At 38.6% G+C, this 18,281-nt stretch overlaps 1 protein-coding gene across 2 annotated transcripts in view; it reads right to left on the bottom strand.

Annotated features, from left to right (window-relative positions):
• Positions 1–18,281, bottom strand: part of LOC139758179 (alkaline phosphatase-like) — a 136,778-nt gene that overhangs the window by 53,078 nt on the left and 65,419 nt on the right. For both annotated transcript variants that reach the window (XM_071679388.1, XM_071679389.1), the window contains exons 4-5: positions 12,856–12,971; positions 5,940–6,132 (exon numbers count right to left, since the gene is read on the bottom strand). In XM_071679388.1, the coding sequence (XP_071535489.1) occupies positions 5,940–6,132; positions 12,856–12,971 (309 nt within the window). The remainder of the gene's footprint in view (positions 1–5,939; positions 6,133–12,855; positions 12,972–18,281) is intronic.

Raw genomic sequence — 18,281 nt, 5'->3', positions numbered from 1 at the left:
GTGTGTGTGTGTGTGTGTGTGTGTGTGTGATTTACTGGGACTTACCTTGTAGGATGTGTGTGAGAGGTACTGGTACTTACCTTGAAGGATATGTGTGAGAGGTACTGGTACCTACCTTGAAGGATGTGTGTGTGTGTGTGTGTGTGTGTGTGTGTGTGTGTGTGTGTGTGTGTGTGTGTGTGTGTGTGTGTGAGATGTAATGGTACTTACCTTGAAGGATGTGTGTGAGGCACTGGTACTTACCTTAAGGGATGTGTGTGGGAGAGGCACTTGTACTTACCGTGAAGAATGTGTGTGTGAGGGGTAGTGGTAGAGTCAGGAAGATGACCTGTATTCATGGGTAGGATGAAAGTTCATGATAGGTTCAACATTCTGCCTCATGGAAGGTCATGTTGAAATATGGGGTTAATGGAAGGTCATGTTGATGCATGGTATTCATGGAGGGTCATGTTGATGTATATCAATGGAAGGTCACGTTGATATATGGTGTTAATGGAATTTCATGTTAATGTATTTAGTTAATGGAAGGTCCTGTTGATATATGGTGTTAATGGAAGGTCATGTTGATGTATGGTGTTAATGGAAGGTCATGTTGATGTGTGGTGTTAATGGAAGTTCATGTTAATGTATGTTGATAATTGAAGGTCATGTTGATGTATGGTGTTATTTGAAGGTCAAGCTGATGTATAGTGTTAATGGAAGTTCATATTGATATATGGTGTTAATGGAAGGTCATGTTGATGTATGGTGTTCATGGAAGGTCATGTGTGGTGTTAATGGAAGTTCATGTTAAAGTATGGTGCTATTGGAAGGTCATGTTGATGTATGGTGTTAATGAAAGGTCACGCTGATGTATGGTGCTAATGGAGAGTCATGTTAATGAATGGTTTTAGTGGAAGGTCATGTTGATGTATAATGTTAATGTAAGGTCATGTTGATGTATGGTGTTAATGGAAGATCATGTTGATGTATGGTGTTAATGGAAGATCATGTTAATGCATGGGGTTAATGGAAGGTCATGTTCATGTATGGTGTTAATGGAAGGTCAGATTGATGTATGGTGTTAATGGAAGTTCATATTGATGTATGGTGTTAATGGAAGGTCATGTTGATGTATGGTGTTAATGGAAGGTCAAGTTGATGTATGGTGTTAATAAAAGGTCATGTTAATGTATGGTGTTAATGGAAGGTCATGTTAATGTATAGTGTTAATGGAAGGTCATGTTAATGTATGGGGTTGATGGAAGCTCATATGGATGTATGGTGTTAATGGAAGGTCATGTTGATGTATGGTGTTATTGGAAGGTCATGTTAATGTATGGTGTTAATGGAAGGTCATGTTGATATATGATGTTAATGGAAGGTCATGCTAATGCATGGTGTTAATGGAAGGTCATGTTGATGTATGGTGATGTATGGTGTTAATAGAATGTCATGTTGATGTATGGTGTTAATGGAAGGTCATGTTGTTGTATGGAGTTAATGGAGGCTCATGTTGATGTATGGTGATGTATGGTGTTAATAGAATGTCATGTTGATGTATGGTGTTAATGGAAGGTCATGTTGATGTATGGTGTTAAAGTTCATGTTGATATATGGTGTTAATGGAAGGTCATGTTAGAATATGGTGTTAGTGGAGGGTCATGTTATTGTATGATGTTAACGGAAAGTCATGTTTATGTATGGCGTTAATGGAAGGTCATGTTGATGTATGGTGTTAATGGAATGTCATGTTGCTGTATGTTGTTAATGGAAAGTCATATTTATGTATGGCGTTAATGGAAGTTCATGTTGATGTATGGTGTTAATGGAATGTCATGTTAATGTATGGTGTTAATGGAAGGTCATGTTAATGTATGGTGTTAACGGAAGGTCATGTTAATGTATGGTGTTAATGGAATGTCATGTTGATGTATGGTGTTAATGGAAAGTCATGTTTATGTATGGCGTTAATGGAAGGCCATGTTGTTGTATGGTGTTAATGGAAGGTCTTGTTAATGTATGGTGTTAATGGAAGGTCATGTTGATGTATGATGTTAATAGAAGGTCATGGTAATGTATGGTTTTAATGGAAAATCATGTTGATGTATGGCGATGTATGGTGTCAATGGAGTGCCATGTTGACGTATGGTGTTAATGAAAGGTCATGTTAATGTATGGTGTTAATGGAATGCCATGTTGATGTATAGTGTTATTGGAAGGTCATGTTAATGTATGGTGTTAATGGAAAGTCATATTTATGTATGGCGTTAATGAAGGTCATGTTGATGTATTTTGTTAATGGAAGGTCATGTTATTGTATGGTGTTAATGGAAGGTCATGTTAATGTATGGTGTTAATGGAAGGTCATGTTAGTGTATGGTGTTAATGGAATGTCATGTTGATGTATGGTGTTAATGGAAAGTCATGTTTATGTATGGCGTTAATGGAAGGTCATGTTCATGTATGGTGTTAATGGAAGGTCAGATTGATGTATGGTGTTAATGGAAGTTCATATTGATGTATGGTGTTAATGGAAGGTCATGTTGATGTATGGTGTTAATGGAAGGTCAAGTTGATGTATGGTGTTAATAAAAGGTCATGTTAATGTATGGTGTTATTGGAAGTTCATATTAATGCATGGTGTTAATGGAAGGTCATGTTAATGTATAGTGTTAATGGAAGGTCATGTTGATGTATGGCTTTAATGGAGGGTCATGTTGATGTATGGTGTTAATGGAAGGTGATGATGATGTATGGTGTTAATGGAAGGTCATGTTAATGTATGGGGTTGATGGAAGCTCATGTTGATGTATGGTGTTAATGGAAGGTCATGTTGATGTATGGTGTTATTGGAAGGTCATGTTAATGTATGGTGTTAATGGAAGGTCATGTTGATATATGATGTTAATGGAAGGTCATGCTAATGTATGGTGTTAATGGAAGGTCATGTTGATGTATGGTGATGTATGGCGTTAATAGAATGTCATGTTGATGTATGGTGTTAATGGAATGTCATGTTGTATGGTGTTAATGGAAGCTCATATTGACGTATGGTGATGAATGGTGTTAATAGAATGTCATGTTGATGTATGGTGTTAATGGTAGGTCATGTTGATGTATGGTGTTAATGGAAGGTCATGTTGATATATGGTGTTAATGGAGGGTCATGTTATTGTATGATGTTAACGGAAAGTCATGTTTATGTATGGCGTTAATGGAAGGTCATGTTGATGTATGGTGTTAATGGAATGTCATGTTGATGTGTGGTGTTAATGGAAAGTCATATTTATGTATGGCGTTGATGGAAGTTCATGTTGAAGTATGGTGTTAATTGAAGGTCATGTTAATGTATGGTGTTAATGGAAGGTCATGTTAATGTATGGTGTTAACGGAAGGCCATGTTGATGTATAGTGTTAATGAAATGTCATGTTAATGTATGCTGTTAATGGAAAGTCATGTTTATGTATGGCGTTAATGGAAGGTCATGTTGTTGTATGGTGTTAATGGAAGTTCATGTTGATGCATTCTGTTAATGGAAGGTCATATTGATGTATGATGTTAATAGGTCTTGGTAATCTATGGTTTTAATGGAAAATCACGTTGATGTATGGCGATGTATGGTGCTAATGGAATGCCATGTTGAAGTATGGTGTTAATGAAAGGTCGTGTTAATGTATGGTGTTAATGGAATGCCATGTTGATGTATGGTGTTAATGGAAAGTCATATTTATGTATGGCGTTAATGGAAGGTCATGTTGATGTATGGTGTTAATGGAAGGTCATGTTATTGTATGGTGTTAATGGAAGGTCATGTTAATGTATGGTGTTAATGGAAGGTCATGTTAATGTATGGTGTTAATGGAATGTCATGTTGGTGTATGGTGTTAATGGAAAGTCATGATTATGTATGGCGTTAATGGAAGGTCATGTTGATGTATGAGATTAATGGAAGGTCATATTGATGTATGGTGTTAATGGAAGGTCATGTGATGTAATTTGTTAATAGAAGGTCGTGTTGATGTATGGTGTTAATGGAAGGTCATGTTAATGTATGGTGTTAATGGAAGGTCATGTTGATGTATGGTTGTTAATGGAAGGTCTTGTTGATGTATGGTGATTATGGAAGGTCATGTTAATGTATGGTGTTAATACAAGGTCATGTTAATGTGTGGTGTGAATGGAAGGTCATGTTGATGTGTGGTGTTAATAGTAGGTCATGTTGATGTGTGGTGCTGATGGACGTTCATGTTAATCTACGGTGTTAATGGAAGGTGAAGTTGATGTATAGTGTTAATGGAAGGTCCTGTTGATGTATGGTGTTATTGGAAGGTTATGTTAATGTATGGGTTGAATGGAAGGTCATGTTGATGTATGCTGTCAATGGAAGGTCATGTTAATGTTTGGTGTTAATGGAAGGTCATATTGATGTATGGCGTTAATGGAAGGTTATGTTGATGTTTGGTGTTAATGGAAGGTCATGTTGATGTGTGATGTTAATCGAAGTTCATGTTAATGTATGGTGCTAATGGAAAGTCATGTTGATGTATGGTGTTCATGGAAGGTCAAGTTGGTGTATGGTTTTAATGGAAGTTCATGTTAATGTATGATGTTAATGGAAGGTCATGTTAATATATAGTGTTAATGGAAGGTCATGTTGATGTATGGCGTTAATGGTAGTTCCTGTTGATGTATGGTGTTAATGGAAGGTCATGTTAACGTGTGGTGTTAATGGAAGGTCATGTTGATGTATGATGTTAATGGAAGGTCATGTTGTTGTATGATATTAATGGAAGGTCATGCTAATGTATGATGTTAATGGAAGGTTATGTTGATATATGTTGATGTATGGTGTTAAAGGAATTTCATGTTGATGTATGGTGTTAATGGAAGGTCATGTTGTTGTATAGTGTTAATGGAAGTTCATGTTGATGCATGCTGTTAATGGAAGGTCATATTGATGTATGGTGTTAATGGAAGGTCATGTTGATTTATAGTGTTAATGGAAGGTCATGTTGACATATGATATTAATGGAAGGTCATGTTGATGTATGGTATTAATGGAGGGTTATGTTGATGTATGATGTGAATGGAAGGTCATGTTCATGTGTTGTGTTAATGGAAGGTCATGTTGATGTATGGTATTAATGGAAGGTCATGTTGATGTATGGTGTTAATGGAAGTTCATGTTGATGTATGGTGTTAATGGAAGTTCATGTTGATGTATGATGTTAATGGAAGGTCATGTTGATGTATGGTGTAAATGGAAGGTCATGTTGATGTATGGTATCAATGGAAGGTCATGTTAACGTATGATGTTGAAGGAAGTTTGCTAAATATACTGAAATGATTATATCCTCCCCACTGTGTCACTACCCATCTGTATCCTCCCCAGTGTGCTACTACCCAACTGTATCTTCTCTAGTGTGCCACTACCCATCTGTATCCTCCCCAGTGTGCTACTACCCAACTGTATCTTCTCTAGTGTGCCACTACCCACCTGTATCCTCCCCAGTGTGCTACTACCCAACTGTATCTTCTCTAGTGTGCCACTACCCATCTGTATCCTCCCCAGTGTGCTACTACCCAACTGTATCTTCTCTAGTGTGCCACTACCCATCTGTATCCTCCCCAGTGTGCTACTACCCAACTGTATCTTCTCTAGTGTGCCACTACCCATCTGTATCCTCCCCAGTGTGCTACTACCCAACTGTATCTTCTCTAGTGTGCCACTACACACCTGTATCCTCCCCAGTGTGCCTGTACCCACCTGTGCCCTCCCCAGTTTAGTGACTACCCACATGTATCCTCTTCAGTGTGTGCCACGACCCTCCTGTATGACTCGCAGTATGACACTATCCACCTGTATCTTCCTCAGTGTGCAACTATCCACCTGCATCCTTCACAGTACGCCCTTACACACTGATATCCTCCCTCCCTTCAGTGTGCCACTACCCACCTGTATCCTTGCCAGCGTCCTGCGCCCACTTGATGATGGAGTCCAGACGGTTCTCCGGGCGGAGGGATGCGTCACAGTCACTGTAGTCCACCGCACCAGTCAGCCCGATCATCCTGGACCTGGACTTGACGCCAGACAAGTAGGCGTTGGCTGTCCCCGCGCTATCCGCCACCTGCTTGTCAACTGTGTATGTCTGGGTGGAGATACAACACCTGCTTGTCAACTGTGTATGTCTGGGTGGAGATACAACACCTGCTTGTCAACTGTGTATGTCTGGGTGGAGATACAACACCTGCTACTCAACTGTGTATGTCTGGGTGGAGATACAACACCTGCTTGTCAACTGTGTATGTCTGGGTGGAGATACAACACCTGCTTGTCAACTGTGTATGTCTGGGTGGAGATACAACACCTGCTTGTCAACTGTGTATGTCTGGGTGGAGATACAACACCTGCTTGTCAACTGTGTATGTCTGGGTGGAGATACAACACCTGCTTGTCAACTGTGTATGTCTGGGTGGAGATACAACACCTGCTTGTCATCTGTGTATGTCTGGGTGGAGATACAACACCTGCTTGTCAACGGTGTATGTCTGGGTGGAGATACAACACCTGCTTGTCAAAGATGTATGTATGGGTGAGAGATGCAAGACATGCTAGTCAACGGTGTATATCTAGGGGAAGATACAACACATGCTAGTCAACGATGTATGTCTGGGGGGAGATTTAACATCTATTTGTCAACAGTGTATGTCTGGGGGGAGAGATACAAGACATGCTAGTCAACGGTGTACGTCTGGGGGAGATAGAACATATGCTAGTCAATGGTGTACGTCTGGGGGGAGATACAACACCTATTTGTCAGCGGTGTATGTCTGGGGGAGAGACACAACACCTGCTTGTCAACTGTATATGTCTGGGGGTAGATAAAACATATGCTAGTCTATTGTGTATGTCTGGGGGAGAGATGCAACACCTGCTTGTTAACTGGGTATGATCTGGGGGAGATGAAACACCTGCTTGTCAACTGTGTATGTCTGGGGGAGACACAACACATGCTAGTCAACGACGTATATCTGGTGGACATACAACACCTATATGTCAACGGTGTATGTCTGGGGGAGAGGTACAAGACATGATAGTCAACGGTGCACGACTGGGGGAGATACAATACATGCTAGTCAATGGCGTATATATGGGTGAGATACAACACCTATTTGTCAACAGTGTATGTCTGGGGGAGAGATACAACACATGCTAGTCAACGGTGAACGTCTGGGGGATATACAACACATGCTAGTCAACGATGTATGTCCGGGGGGAGATACAACATATGCTAGTCAACGGTGTACGTCTGGGGGGGGGAGATACAACACATGTTAGTCAACGGTATTAGGACAGGGGGAGATACAACACATGTTAGTTAACGGTGTAGGACAGGAGGAGATACAACACATGTTAGTCAACTGTGTATATCTTGGGGAGATACAACACATGTTAGTTAACGGCGTAGGACAGGGGGAGATACAACACATTGTAGTCAACTTTGTATGTCTAGGAGAGTTACAACATATGCTAGTCAACTGTGTATGTCTGGGGGAGATAAAACACATGCTAGTCAATAGTGCATGTCTGGATGAGATACAACACATGTTTGTACACTATTTATGTCTGGGGGGATATAGAACACCTGCTTGTCAACTGCGCATGTCGGGTGGATATACATCACCTACTTGTCAATTGTGTATGTCTGGGGGAAATAGAAAACATGATAGTCAACGATGTATGTCTTGGGGGATACAACACATGCTAGTTAACTTGGCATTCCTAAGGGAGAGATACAACACCTGCTTGACAACTGTGTATGTCTGGGGGAGACAAACCGCCTGCTTATCAACTGTGTATGTCTGGGGGGAAATAAAACACATGTTAGTCAACTGTGTATGTCTGGGGGGAGATAAAACACATGTTAGTCAACTGTGTATGTCTTGTGAAGATAAAACACATAATAGTCAACTGTGTATGTCTGGGGGAGAGATAGAACACCTGCTTGTAAACTTTGTATGTCTGGGGGAGATAAAACACTTGCCTTTCAACTATGTATGTCTGGGGGAGATAAAACACATGCTAGTCAACGGTGTATGTCTGGGGAGATACAAAACATGCTTGTCAACGGTGTATGTCTTGGGGAGATACAACACAAGGTAGTCAACGATGTATATCTGGGGGAGATACAAACCATGCTAGTCAACGGTGTATGTCTGGGGGAGATACAACAGCTATTTGTCAACTGTGTATGTCTGGGGGGAGATACAACACCTGCTAGTCAACCATGTATGTCTGGGGAAGATACAAAACATGCTAGTCAACGGTGTATGTCTAGGGGAGATACATCACCTGCTTGTCAATGGTGTATGTTTGGGAGAAATACAACACTTGCTAGTTAACGGTGTATGTCTGGGGGAGATACAACAGCTATTTGTCAACGGTGTATGTCTGGGGGAGATACAACACCTGCTTGTCAATGGTGTATGTCTGGTGGAGATACAACACATGCTAGTCAACGGTGTATGTCTGGGGGAGATACAACACATGCTAATCAACAGTGTCTGTCTGGGGGAGATGTAACACATCCGAGTCAATGGTGTATGTTTGGGGGGAGATAAAACACATACTAGTCAACGGTGTATGTCTAGGGGAGATACGAAACATGCTAGTCAACGGTGTATGTCTGGGAGGGATATACAATACATCCAATTCAACGGTGTATATCTGGGGTAGATACAACACATGCTAGTCAACGGTGTATGTCTGTGGGGAGATACAGCACATGCTAGTCAACGCTGAATGTTTGGGAGAAATACAACACTTGCTAGTTAACGGTGTATGTGTGGGGGAGACATAACACATGCTCGTCAATGGTGTACCTTCTGGGGTAGATACAACACATGTTAGTCAACGGTGTATATCTGGGAGAGATAGAACACATGCTTATCAACGGTGTATTTTTGGGGGAGATACAACACCTGCTAGTCAACGGTATACGTCTGGGATAGATACAACACCTGCTAGTCAACGGTATATGTCTGGGGGAGATACATTACATGCTAGTAGCGGTGTTTTTCTGGGGTTGATGCAACACATCCTAGTCGCCTGTGTTTTTCTGGGGTTGATGCAACACATCCTAGTGAACGTGTATGTCTGGGAGGAGATACAACACATGCTATTCAACATTGATGTCTGGGGGGAAATACAACACATGCTAGTTAACGGTGTATGTCTTGGGGAGATACGACACTTGGTAGTCTACGGAGTATGTCTGGGGGAGATAAAACATATGCTAGTCAACGGTGTATGTCTGGAGGAGAGACAACACATAGTAGTCAACGGTGTAGTCTGGGGGAGATACAAGACATGCTAGTCAACGGTGTATGTCTGCAGGAGATGTGTCTGGTAGAGAGAGAGAGAGAGAGAGAGAGAGAGAGAGAGAGAGAGAGAGAGAGAGAGAGAGAGAGAGAGAGAGAGAGAGAGAGAGAGAGAGAGAGAGAGAGAGAGAGAGAGAGTATAATCGCTCAGAAACCTGTGTGCGACCGCACCAAGACAGATGTTTGTGAACCGTAACAAGACATATGTGATTGAACCACACCAAGGCAAATGTGTGTGAACCTTACCAAGACAGATGTGTGTGTGTGAACCTTACCAAGACAGATGTGTGTGAACCGTACCAAGACAGATGTGTGTGTGAACCGTAACAAGACATGTGTGTGTGTGAACCGTACGAAGACAGATGTGTGTGTGAACCGTACGAAGACAGATGTGTGTGAACCGGACCAAGACAAATGTGTGTGTGTGAACCGTGCCAAGACAGATGTGTATGAACCGTGCCAAGACAGATGAGTGTGAACCGGACCAAGACAAATGTGTGTGTGAACCGTGCCAAGACAGATGTGTATGAACCGTGCCAAGACAGATGAGTGTGAACCGGACCAAGACAGATGTGTGTGAACCACACCAATACAAATGTGTGTGAACTGTACCAAGACAGATATGTGTGAACTGTACCAAGACAGATGTGTGTAAACTGTACCAAGACAGATGTGTGTGAACTGTACCAAGACAGATGTGTGTGAACTGTACCAAGAAATGATTTGAGCTCCTTCACAACCCTTCTCTGATATCCTAGTGAGGCTTCCCACAGTAAGAGCTCTACACTCTACAACATAAGAGCTCTACCCTCTACAATATAAGAGCTCTACACTCTACAGTAAAGAAGCTCTGAACTCTACAGCATAAGAGCTCTACACTCTATAGCATAAGAGCTCTATACTCTATAGCATAACAGCTCTGCACTCAATAGCATAAAAACTCTACACTCTATAGCATAAGAGCTCTACACTCTATAGCATAAAAGTTCTATACTCTACAGCATAAGAGCTCTATACTCTACAGCATAAGAGCTCTACAGTCTATAGCAGAAGAGCTCTATGCTCTACAGCATAAGAGATCTGCGCTCTACAACATAGGAGTCCTGCACTCCACAGCTTAAGAGCTCTGCACCCTATAACATAATAGCTCTATACATCGTAAGTGTTCTACACTCTCCACCATAATAGCTCTCCAATCTACAGCATAAGAGCTCTATACTCTACAGCATAAGAACTCTGCACTCGACAGCATAAGAGCTCTGCACTCTACAGCATAAGAGCTCTGCACTCTACAGCATAAGAAGTCTATAATCTACATCATAAGAGCTCTGCACTCTACAGCATAAGAGCTCTATTCTCTACCTCATAGGAGCTCTGCACTCTACAGCATAAGAGCTCTATTCTCTACCTCAGAGGAGCTCTGCACTCTACAGCATAAGAGCTCTACACTCTACAGTATAAGAGCTCTACACTCTATAGCATAAGAGCTCTTCACTCTAAAGAATAAGAGCTCTATGCTCTACCTCATAAGAGCTCTGCACTCTACATCATAAGAGCTCTGCACTCTACAACATAAGAGCTCTACACTCTGCAGCAGAAGAGCTCTTCACTCTATTGCATAAGAACTCTGCACTCTACAGCATAAGAGCTCTATTCTCTACATCATAGGAGCTCTGCACTCTGCAGCATAAGAGCTCTATTCTCTACCTCATATGAGCTCTGCACTCTACAGCATAAGACCTCTGCACTCTACAACATAAGAGCTCTGCACTCTACAGCATAAGAGCTCTACACTTTACAGTATAAGAGCTGTGCACTCTACAGCATAAGAGCTCTACACTCTGCAGCAGAAGAGCTCTTCACTCTACTGCATAAGAAGTCTGCACTCTACAGCATAAGAGCTCTATACTCTACATCATAAGAGCTCTACACTCTACAGCAGAAGAGCTGTATACTCTACAACATAAGAGCTCTACACTCTATAGCATAAGAGTTCTTCACTCTACAGAATAAGAGCTCTATACTCTACCTCATAAGAGCTCCTTACTCTACAGCATAAGATCTCTATACTCTACAACATAAGAGCTCTACACTCTATAGCATAAGAGCTCTTCACTCAACACAATAAGAGATCTATACTCTACCTCATAAGAGCTCTGCACTCTACAGCATAAGAGCTCTATTCTCCACCTCATAAGAGCTCTGCACTCTACAGCAAGCTCTGCACTCTACAGCATAAGAGCTCTATTCTCCACCTCATAAGAGCTCTGCACTCTACAGCAAGCTCTGCACTCTACAGCATAAGAGCTCTATAATCTACATCATAAGAGCTGTACACTCTACAGCATAAGAGCTGTATACTCTACAACATAAGAGCTCTACACTCTACATCACAAGAGCTCTGCACTCTACAGCATAAGAGCTCTATTTTCTACCTCATAAGAGCTCTGCACTCTACAACATGAGAGCTTTATACTCTACAACATAAGAGCTCTGCACTCTACAGCATAAGAGCTCTGCACTCTACAGCATAAGAGCTCTTCACTCTACAGCATAAGAGCTCTACACTCTATAGTATTAGAGATCTTAACTCTACAGAATAAGAGCTCTGCACTCTACATCATAAGAGCTCTGCACTCTGCAGCATAAGAGCTCTATTTTCTACCTCATAAGAGCTCTGCACTCTACAGCATAAGAGTTCTATACTCTATAACATAAGAGCTCTGCACTCTACAGCATAAGAGCTCTGCACTCTACAGCATAAGAGCTCTACACTCTACAGTATAAGAGCTCTACACTCTGCAGCACAAGAGCTCTACACTCTACAGTATAAGAGCTCTACACTCTGCAGCAGAAAAGCTCTACCTTCTATAATATAAGAGCTCTTCACTCTAAAGAATAAGAGCTCTATACTCTACCTCAAAAGAGCTCTGCACTCTACATCATAAGAGCTCTTCACTCTACAACATAAGAGCTCTACACTCTACAGTATAAGAGCTCTGCATTCTACACATAAGAGTTCTACACTCTGCAGCAGAAGAGCTCTTCACTCTACTGCATAAGAACTCTGCACTCTACAGCATAAGAGCTCTATTCTCTACCTCATAAGAGCTCTGCACTCTACAGCACAAGAGCTCTGCACTCTACAACATAAGAGCTCTGCACTCTACAGCATAAGAGCTCAACACTCTAAAGCCGAAAGACTCTGCACTTTACAGCTTAAGAGCTCTACACTTCACAGCATATGAGCTCTGCACTCTACAGCAAAAGAGCTCTGAACTCAGCAGCGTAACAGTAGGTGAAAACGGGAAGAAGTGTACCAAAATACTGGAATGGAACATGAGAAGACAAGGAAAGAAATTCTATAAAATATGACGTGAATCGTGTGTGTATAACGAATATAGTTACTTCCACATTAAGCAATAAGAATAGTGATATAGATAAGAGCTGCTATCTCTTGTGATGATGGAGATATTTAATGATAACATTACCTTGAGCAAAGCAGTGTTAGGGAACCTCTCCCAGATAAGGTGCCCTTCTTCCCCTGAGACGCCCTTCTTCTGTCCCTTCAGAATCCGTCCAGCGGTGGAGACGGTGATGCCCATCCCTGCAACATGACAAGATGAACCTTCCATCATCACCCACTTACCATGATAAACTCTTATTTATCCTCGCTCCCTGCATACCTGTAAGATAGCCATGGGCATTAATCAAAGCCTATATATACCTCTAAGATAATAAATGACCAAAATTACTACTCTGTATTCCAATAAGATAGTCAGGGGTCTTGATTAGTGTGCCTCTGTACCTGTAAGATAAACATGGAATTTGATTACCCTTCCTGCATACGTGTAAGATAGTAAGATAGTCAGGGATCACAATTATTGTTCTGTGTAGCTGTAAGATAGTAAGATAGTCAGGGATCACAATTATTGTTCTGTGTAGCTGTAAGATAGTAAGATAGTCAGGGATCACAATTATTGTTCTGTATAGCTGTAAGACAGCAAGATAGTCAGCAATCACAAATATTGTTTTGTGCAGCTGTAAGATAGCAAGATAGTCAGGGATCACAATTATTGTTCTGTATAGCTGTAAGATAACAAGATAGTCAGCAATCACAAATATTGTTTTGTGCAGCTGTAAGATAGCAAGATAGTCAGGGATCACAATTATTGTTCTGTATAGCTGTAAGACAGCAAGATAGTCAGCAATCACAAATATTGTTTTGTGCAGCTGTAAGATAGCAAGATAGTCAGGGATCACAATTATTGTTCTGTATAGCTGTAAGATAACAAGATAGTCAGCAATCACAAATATTGTTTTGTGCAGCTGTAAGATAGCAAGATAGTCAGGGATCACAATTATTGTTCTGTATAGCTGTAAGATAGCAAGATAGTCAGGGATCACAATTATTGTTCTGTATAGCTGTAAGATAACAAGATAGTCAGGGATCACAATTATTGTTCTGTATAGCTGTAAGATAACAAGATAGTCAGCAATCACAAATATTGTTTTGTGTAATAATAATGATAATTATAATAATGATAATAATAATAATGATAATAATAATAATAATAATAATAATAATAATAATAATAATAATAATAATAATAATAATAATAATAATAATAATAATACTGATAGTAATAATAATAACAATATTAACAATAATGTTGATAATAATGGTAATGATAATAATGATTATAATGATAATAGAGATAATGATGATAATCATAGAAATGATAATGATATTAATGATGATAACAATGATAATGATAATAATAATAATGTTGATAATAATGATAATAATAATAATAATAATAATAATAATAATAATAATAATAAAAATAATTTTTTTTTTTTTTTATACTTTGTCGCTGTCTCCCGCGTTTGCGAGGTAGCGCAAGGAAACAGACGAAAGAAATGGCCCAACCCCCCCCCCCCATACACACGTATATACATACGTCCACACACGCAAATATACATACCTACACAGCTTTCCATGGTTTACCCCAGACGCTTCACATGCCCTGATTCAATCCACTGACAGCACGTCAACCCCGGTATACCACATCGCTCCAATTCACTCTATTCCTTGCCCTCCTTTCACCCTCCTGCATGTTCAGGCCCCGATCACACAAAATCTTTTTCACTCCATCTTTCCACCTCCAATTTGGTCTCCCTCTTCTCCTTGCCCCCTCCACCTCCGACACATATATCCTCTTGGTCAATCTTTCCTCACTCATCCTCTCCATGTGCCCAAACCACTTCAAAACACCCTCTTCTGCTCTCTCAACCACGCTCTTTTTATTTCCACACATCTCTCTTACCCTTACGTTACTCACTCGATCAAACCACCTCACACCACACATTGTCCTCAAACATCTCATTTCCAGCACATCCATCCTCCTGCGCACAACTCTATCCATAGCCCACGCCTCGCAACCATACAACATTGTTGGAACCACTATTCCTTCAAACATACCCATTTTTGCTTTCCGAGATAATGTTCTCGACTTCCACACATTCTTCAAGGCCCCCAGAATTTTCGCCCCCTCCCCCACCCTATTATCCACTTCCGCTTCCATGGTTCCATCCGCTGCCAGATCCACTCCCAGATATCTAAAACACTTCACTTCCTCCAGTTTTTCTCCGTTCAAACTCACCTCCCAATTGACTTGACCCTCAACCCTACTGTACTTAATAACCTTGCTCTTATTCACATTTACTCTTAACTTTCTTCTTCCACACACTTTACCAAACTCAGTCACCAGCTTCTGCAGTTTCTCACATGAATCAGCCACCAGCGCTGTATCATCAGCGAACAACAACTGACTCACTTCCCAAGCTCTCTCATCCCCAACAGACTTCATACTTGCCCCTCTTTCCAAAATAATAATAATAATAATAATAATAATAGTAATAATAATAATAATAATAATGATAATGTTGATAGCGATAATAATGATAATAAAAGAATAATAATAATGATGATATTAATAATGATAATAATAATAATAATAATAATAATAATGATAATAATAATAATAATAATAATAATAATAATAATAATAATAATAATAATAATAACAATAATAATAATAATAATAATAATAATAATAATAATAATAATAATAATAATAATAATAATGATAATAATAATAATAATGATAATAATAATAATAATAATAATAATAACAATAATGATTATAATAATAATAATAATAATAATAATAATAATAATAATAATAATAATAATAATAATAATAACAATAATGATAATAATAATAATAATAATAATAATAATAACAATAATAATAATAATAATAATAATAATAATAATAATAATAATAATAATAATAATAATATAATAATAATAATAATGATAATAATAATAATAATAATAATAATAATAATAGTTCCAACAATGTTGTATGGTTGCGAGGCGTGGGCTATGGATAGAGTTGTGCGCAGGAGGATGGATGTGCTGGAAATGAGATGTTTGAGGACAATGTGTGGTGTGAGGTGGTTTGATCGAGTGAGCAACGTAAGGGTAAGAGAGATGTGTGGAAATAAAAAGAGCGTGGTTGAGAGAGCAGAAGAGGGTGTTTTGAAGTGGTTTGGGCACATGGAGAGAATGAGTGAGGAAAGATTGACCAAGAGGATATATGTGTCAGAGGTGGAGGGAACGAGGAGAAGAGGGAGACCAAATTGGAGGTGGAAAGATGGAGTGAAAAAGATTTTGTGTGATCGGGGCCTGAACATGCAGGAGGGTGAAAGGAGGGCAAGGAATAGAGTGAATTGGAGCGATGTGGTATACCGGGGTTGACGTGCTGTCAGTGGATTGAATCAAGGCATGTGAAGCGTCTGGGATAAACCATGGAAAGCTGTGTAGGTATGTATATTTGCGTGTGTGGACGTTTGTATATACATGTGTATGGGGGGGGGGGGGGGTTGGGCCATTTCTTTCGTCTGTTTCCTTGCGCTACCTCGCAAACGCGGGAGACAGCGACAAAGTATAAAAAAAAAAAAAAATAATAATAGTAATAATAATATTAATAATAATAATAATAATAATAATAATAATAATAATAATAATAATAATAATAATAATAATAACAATAATGATAATAATAATAATGATAATCATAATAATAATAATAATAATAATAATAATAATAATAATAATAATAATAATAATAATAATAATAATAATAATAATGATAATGATAATGATTATATTAATAATAATAATAATAATAATAATAATAATAATAATAATAATAATAATAATAATAATAATAATAATAATGATAATGATAATAATAATAATAATAATAATAATAATAATAATAATAATAATAATAATAATAATGATAATAACAATAATAATGATAATGATGATAATAAAAAGAATAATAATGATAATGATAGTAATAATAATAATAATAATAATAATGATGACGATAATGATAATGATAATAATAGTAATAATAATAATAATAATAATGATAATAATAATAATAATAATAATAATAATAATAATAATAATAATAATGATAGCAATAATAATAATAAAAATGATATTAGTAATAATAATAATAACAATAATGATAATAATAATAATAATAATAATAATGATAATAATAATAATAATAATAATAATAATAATAATAATAATAATAAAATTAATGATAATGATAATGATAATAATGATAGTAATAATAATAATTATAATATAATAATAATAATAATAATAATAATAATAATAATAATAATAATAATAATAATAATGATAATAATAATAATAATAATAATAATAATAATAATAATAATAATAATAATGATGATAAGAATAATAATATAATGACTAAAGGGGACGGGAGCGGTGGGCCAGAAACCCTCCCCTCCTTGTATTTTAACTTTCTAAAAGGGGAAACTGAAGAAAGAGTCACGTGGGGAGTACTCATCCTCCTCGAAGGCTCAGATTGGGGTGTCTAAATGTGTGTGGATGTAACCAAGATGAGAAAAAAGGAGAGATAGATAGTATGTTTGAGGAAAGGAACCTGGATGTTTTGGCTCAGAGTGAAACGAAGCTCAAGGGTAAAGGGGAAGAGTGGTTTGGGAATGTCTTGGGAGTAAAGTCAGGAGTTAGTGAGAGGACAAGAGCAAGTGAAGGAGTAGCACTACTCCTGAAACATGAGTTGTGGAAGTATGTGATAGAGTGTAAGAAAGTAAATTCTAGATTGATATGGGTAAAACTGAAAGTTGATGGAGAGAGATGGGTGATTATTGGTGCATATGCACCTGGGCATGAGAAGAAAGATCATGAGAGGCAAGTGTTTTGGGAGCAGTTGAATGAGTGTGTTAGTGGTTTTGATGCACAAGACCGGGTTATAGTGATGGGTTATTTGAATGCAAAGGTGAGTAATGTGGCAGTTGAGGGAATAATTGGTATTCATGGGGTGTTCAGTGTTGTGAAAGGAAATGGTGAAGAGCTTGTAGATTTGTGTGCTGAAAAAGGACTGGTGATTGGGAATACCTGGTTTAAAAAGCGAGATATACATAAGTATACGTATGTAAGTAGGAGAGATGGCCAGAGAGCGCTATTGGATTATGTGTTAATTGATAGGCGCGCGAAAGAGAGACTTTTGGATGTTAATGTGCTGAGAGTTGCAACTGGAGGGATGTCTGATCATTATCTTGTGGACGAGAAGGTGAAGATTTGTAGGGGTTTTCAGAAAAGAAGAGAGAATGTTGGGGTGAAGAGAGTGGTGAGAGTAAGTGAGCTTGGGAAGGAGACTTGTGTGAGGAAGTACCAAGACAGACTGAGTACAGAATGGAAAAAGGTGAGAACAAAAGACGTAAGGGGAGTGGGGGAGGAATGGGATGTATTTAGGGAAGCAGTGATGGCTTG

This window comes from Panulirus ornatus, chromosome 29 (assembly GCF_036320965.1).
Source record: "Panulirus ornatus isolate Po-2019 chromosome 29, ASM3632096v1, whole genome shotgun sequence".
NCBI lineage: Eukaryota > Metazoa > Arthropoda > Malacostraca > Decapoda > Palinuridae > Panulirus > Panulirus ornatus.
Note: the sequence above shows the minus strand (reverse complement) of the source record. Positions and strands in the feature narration are given on the sequence as shown.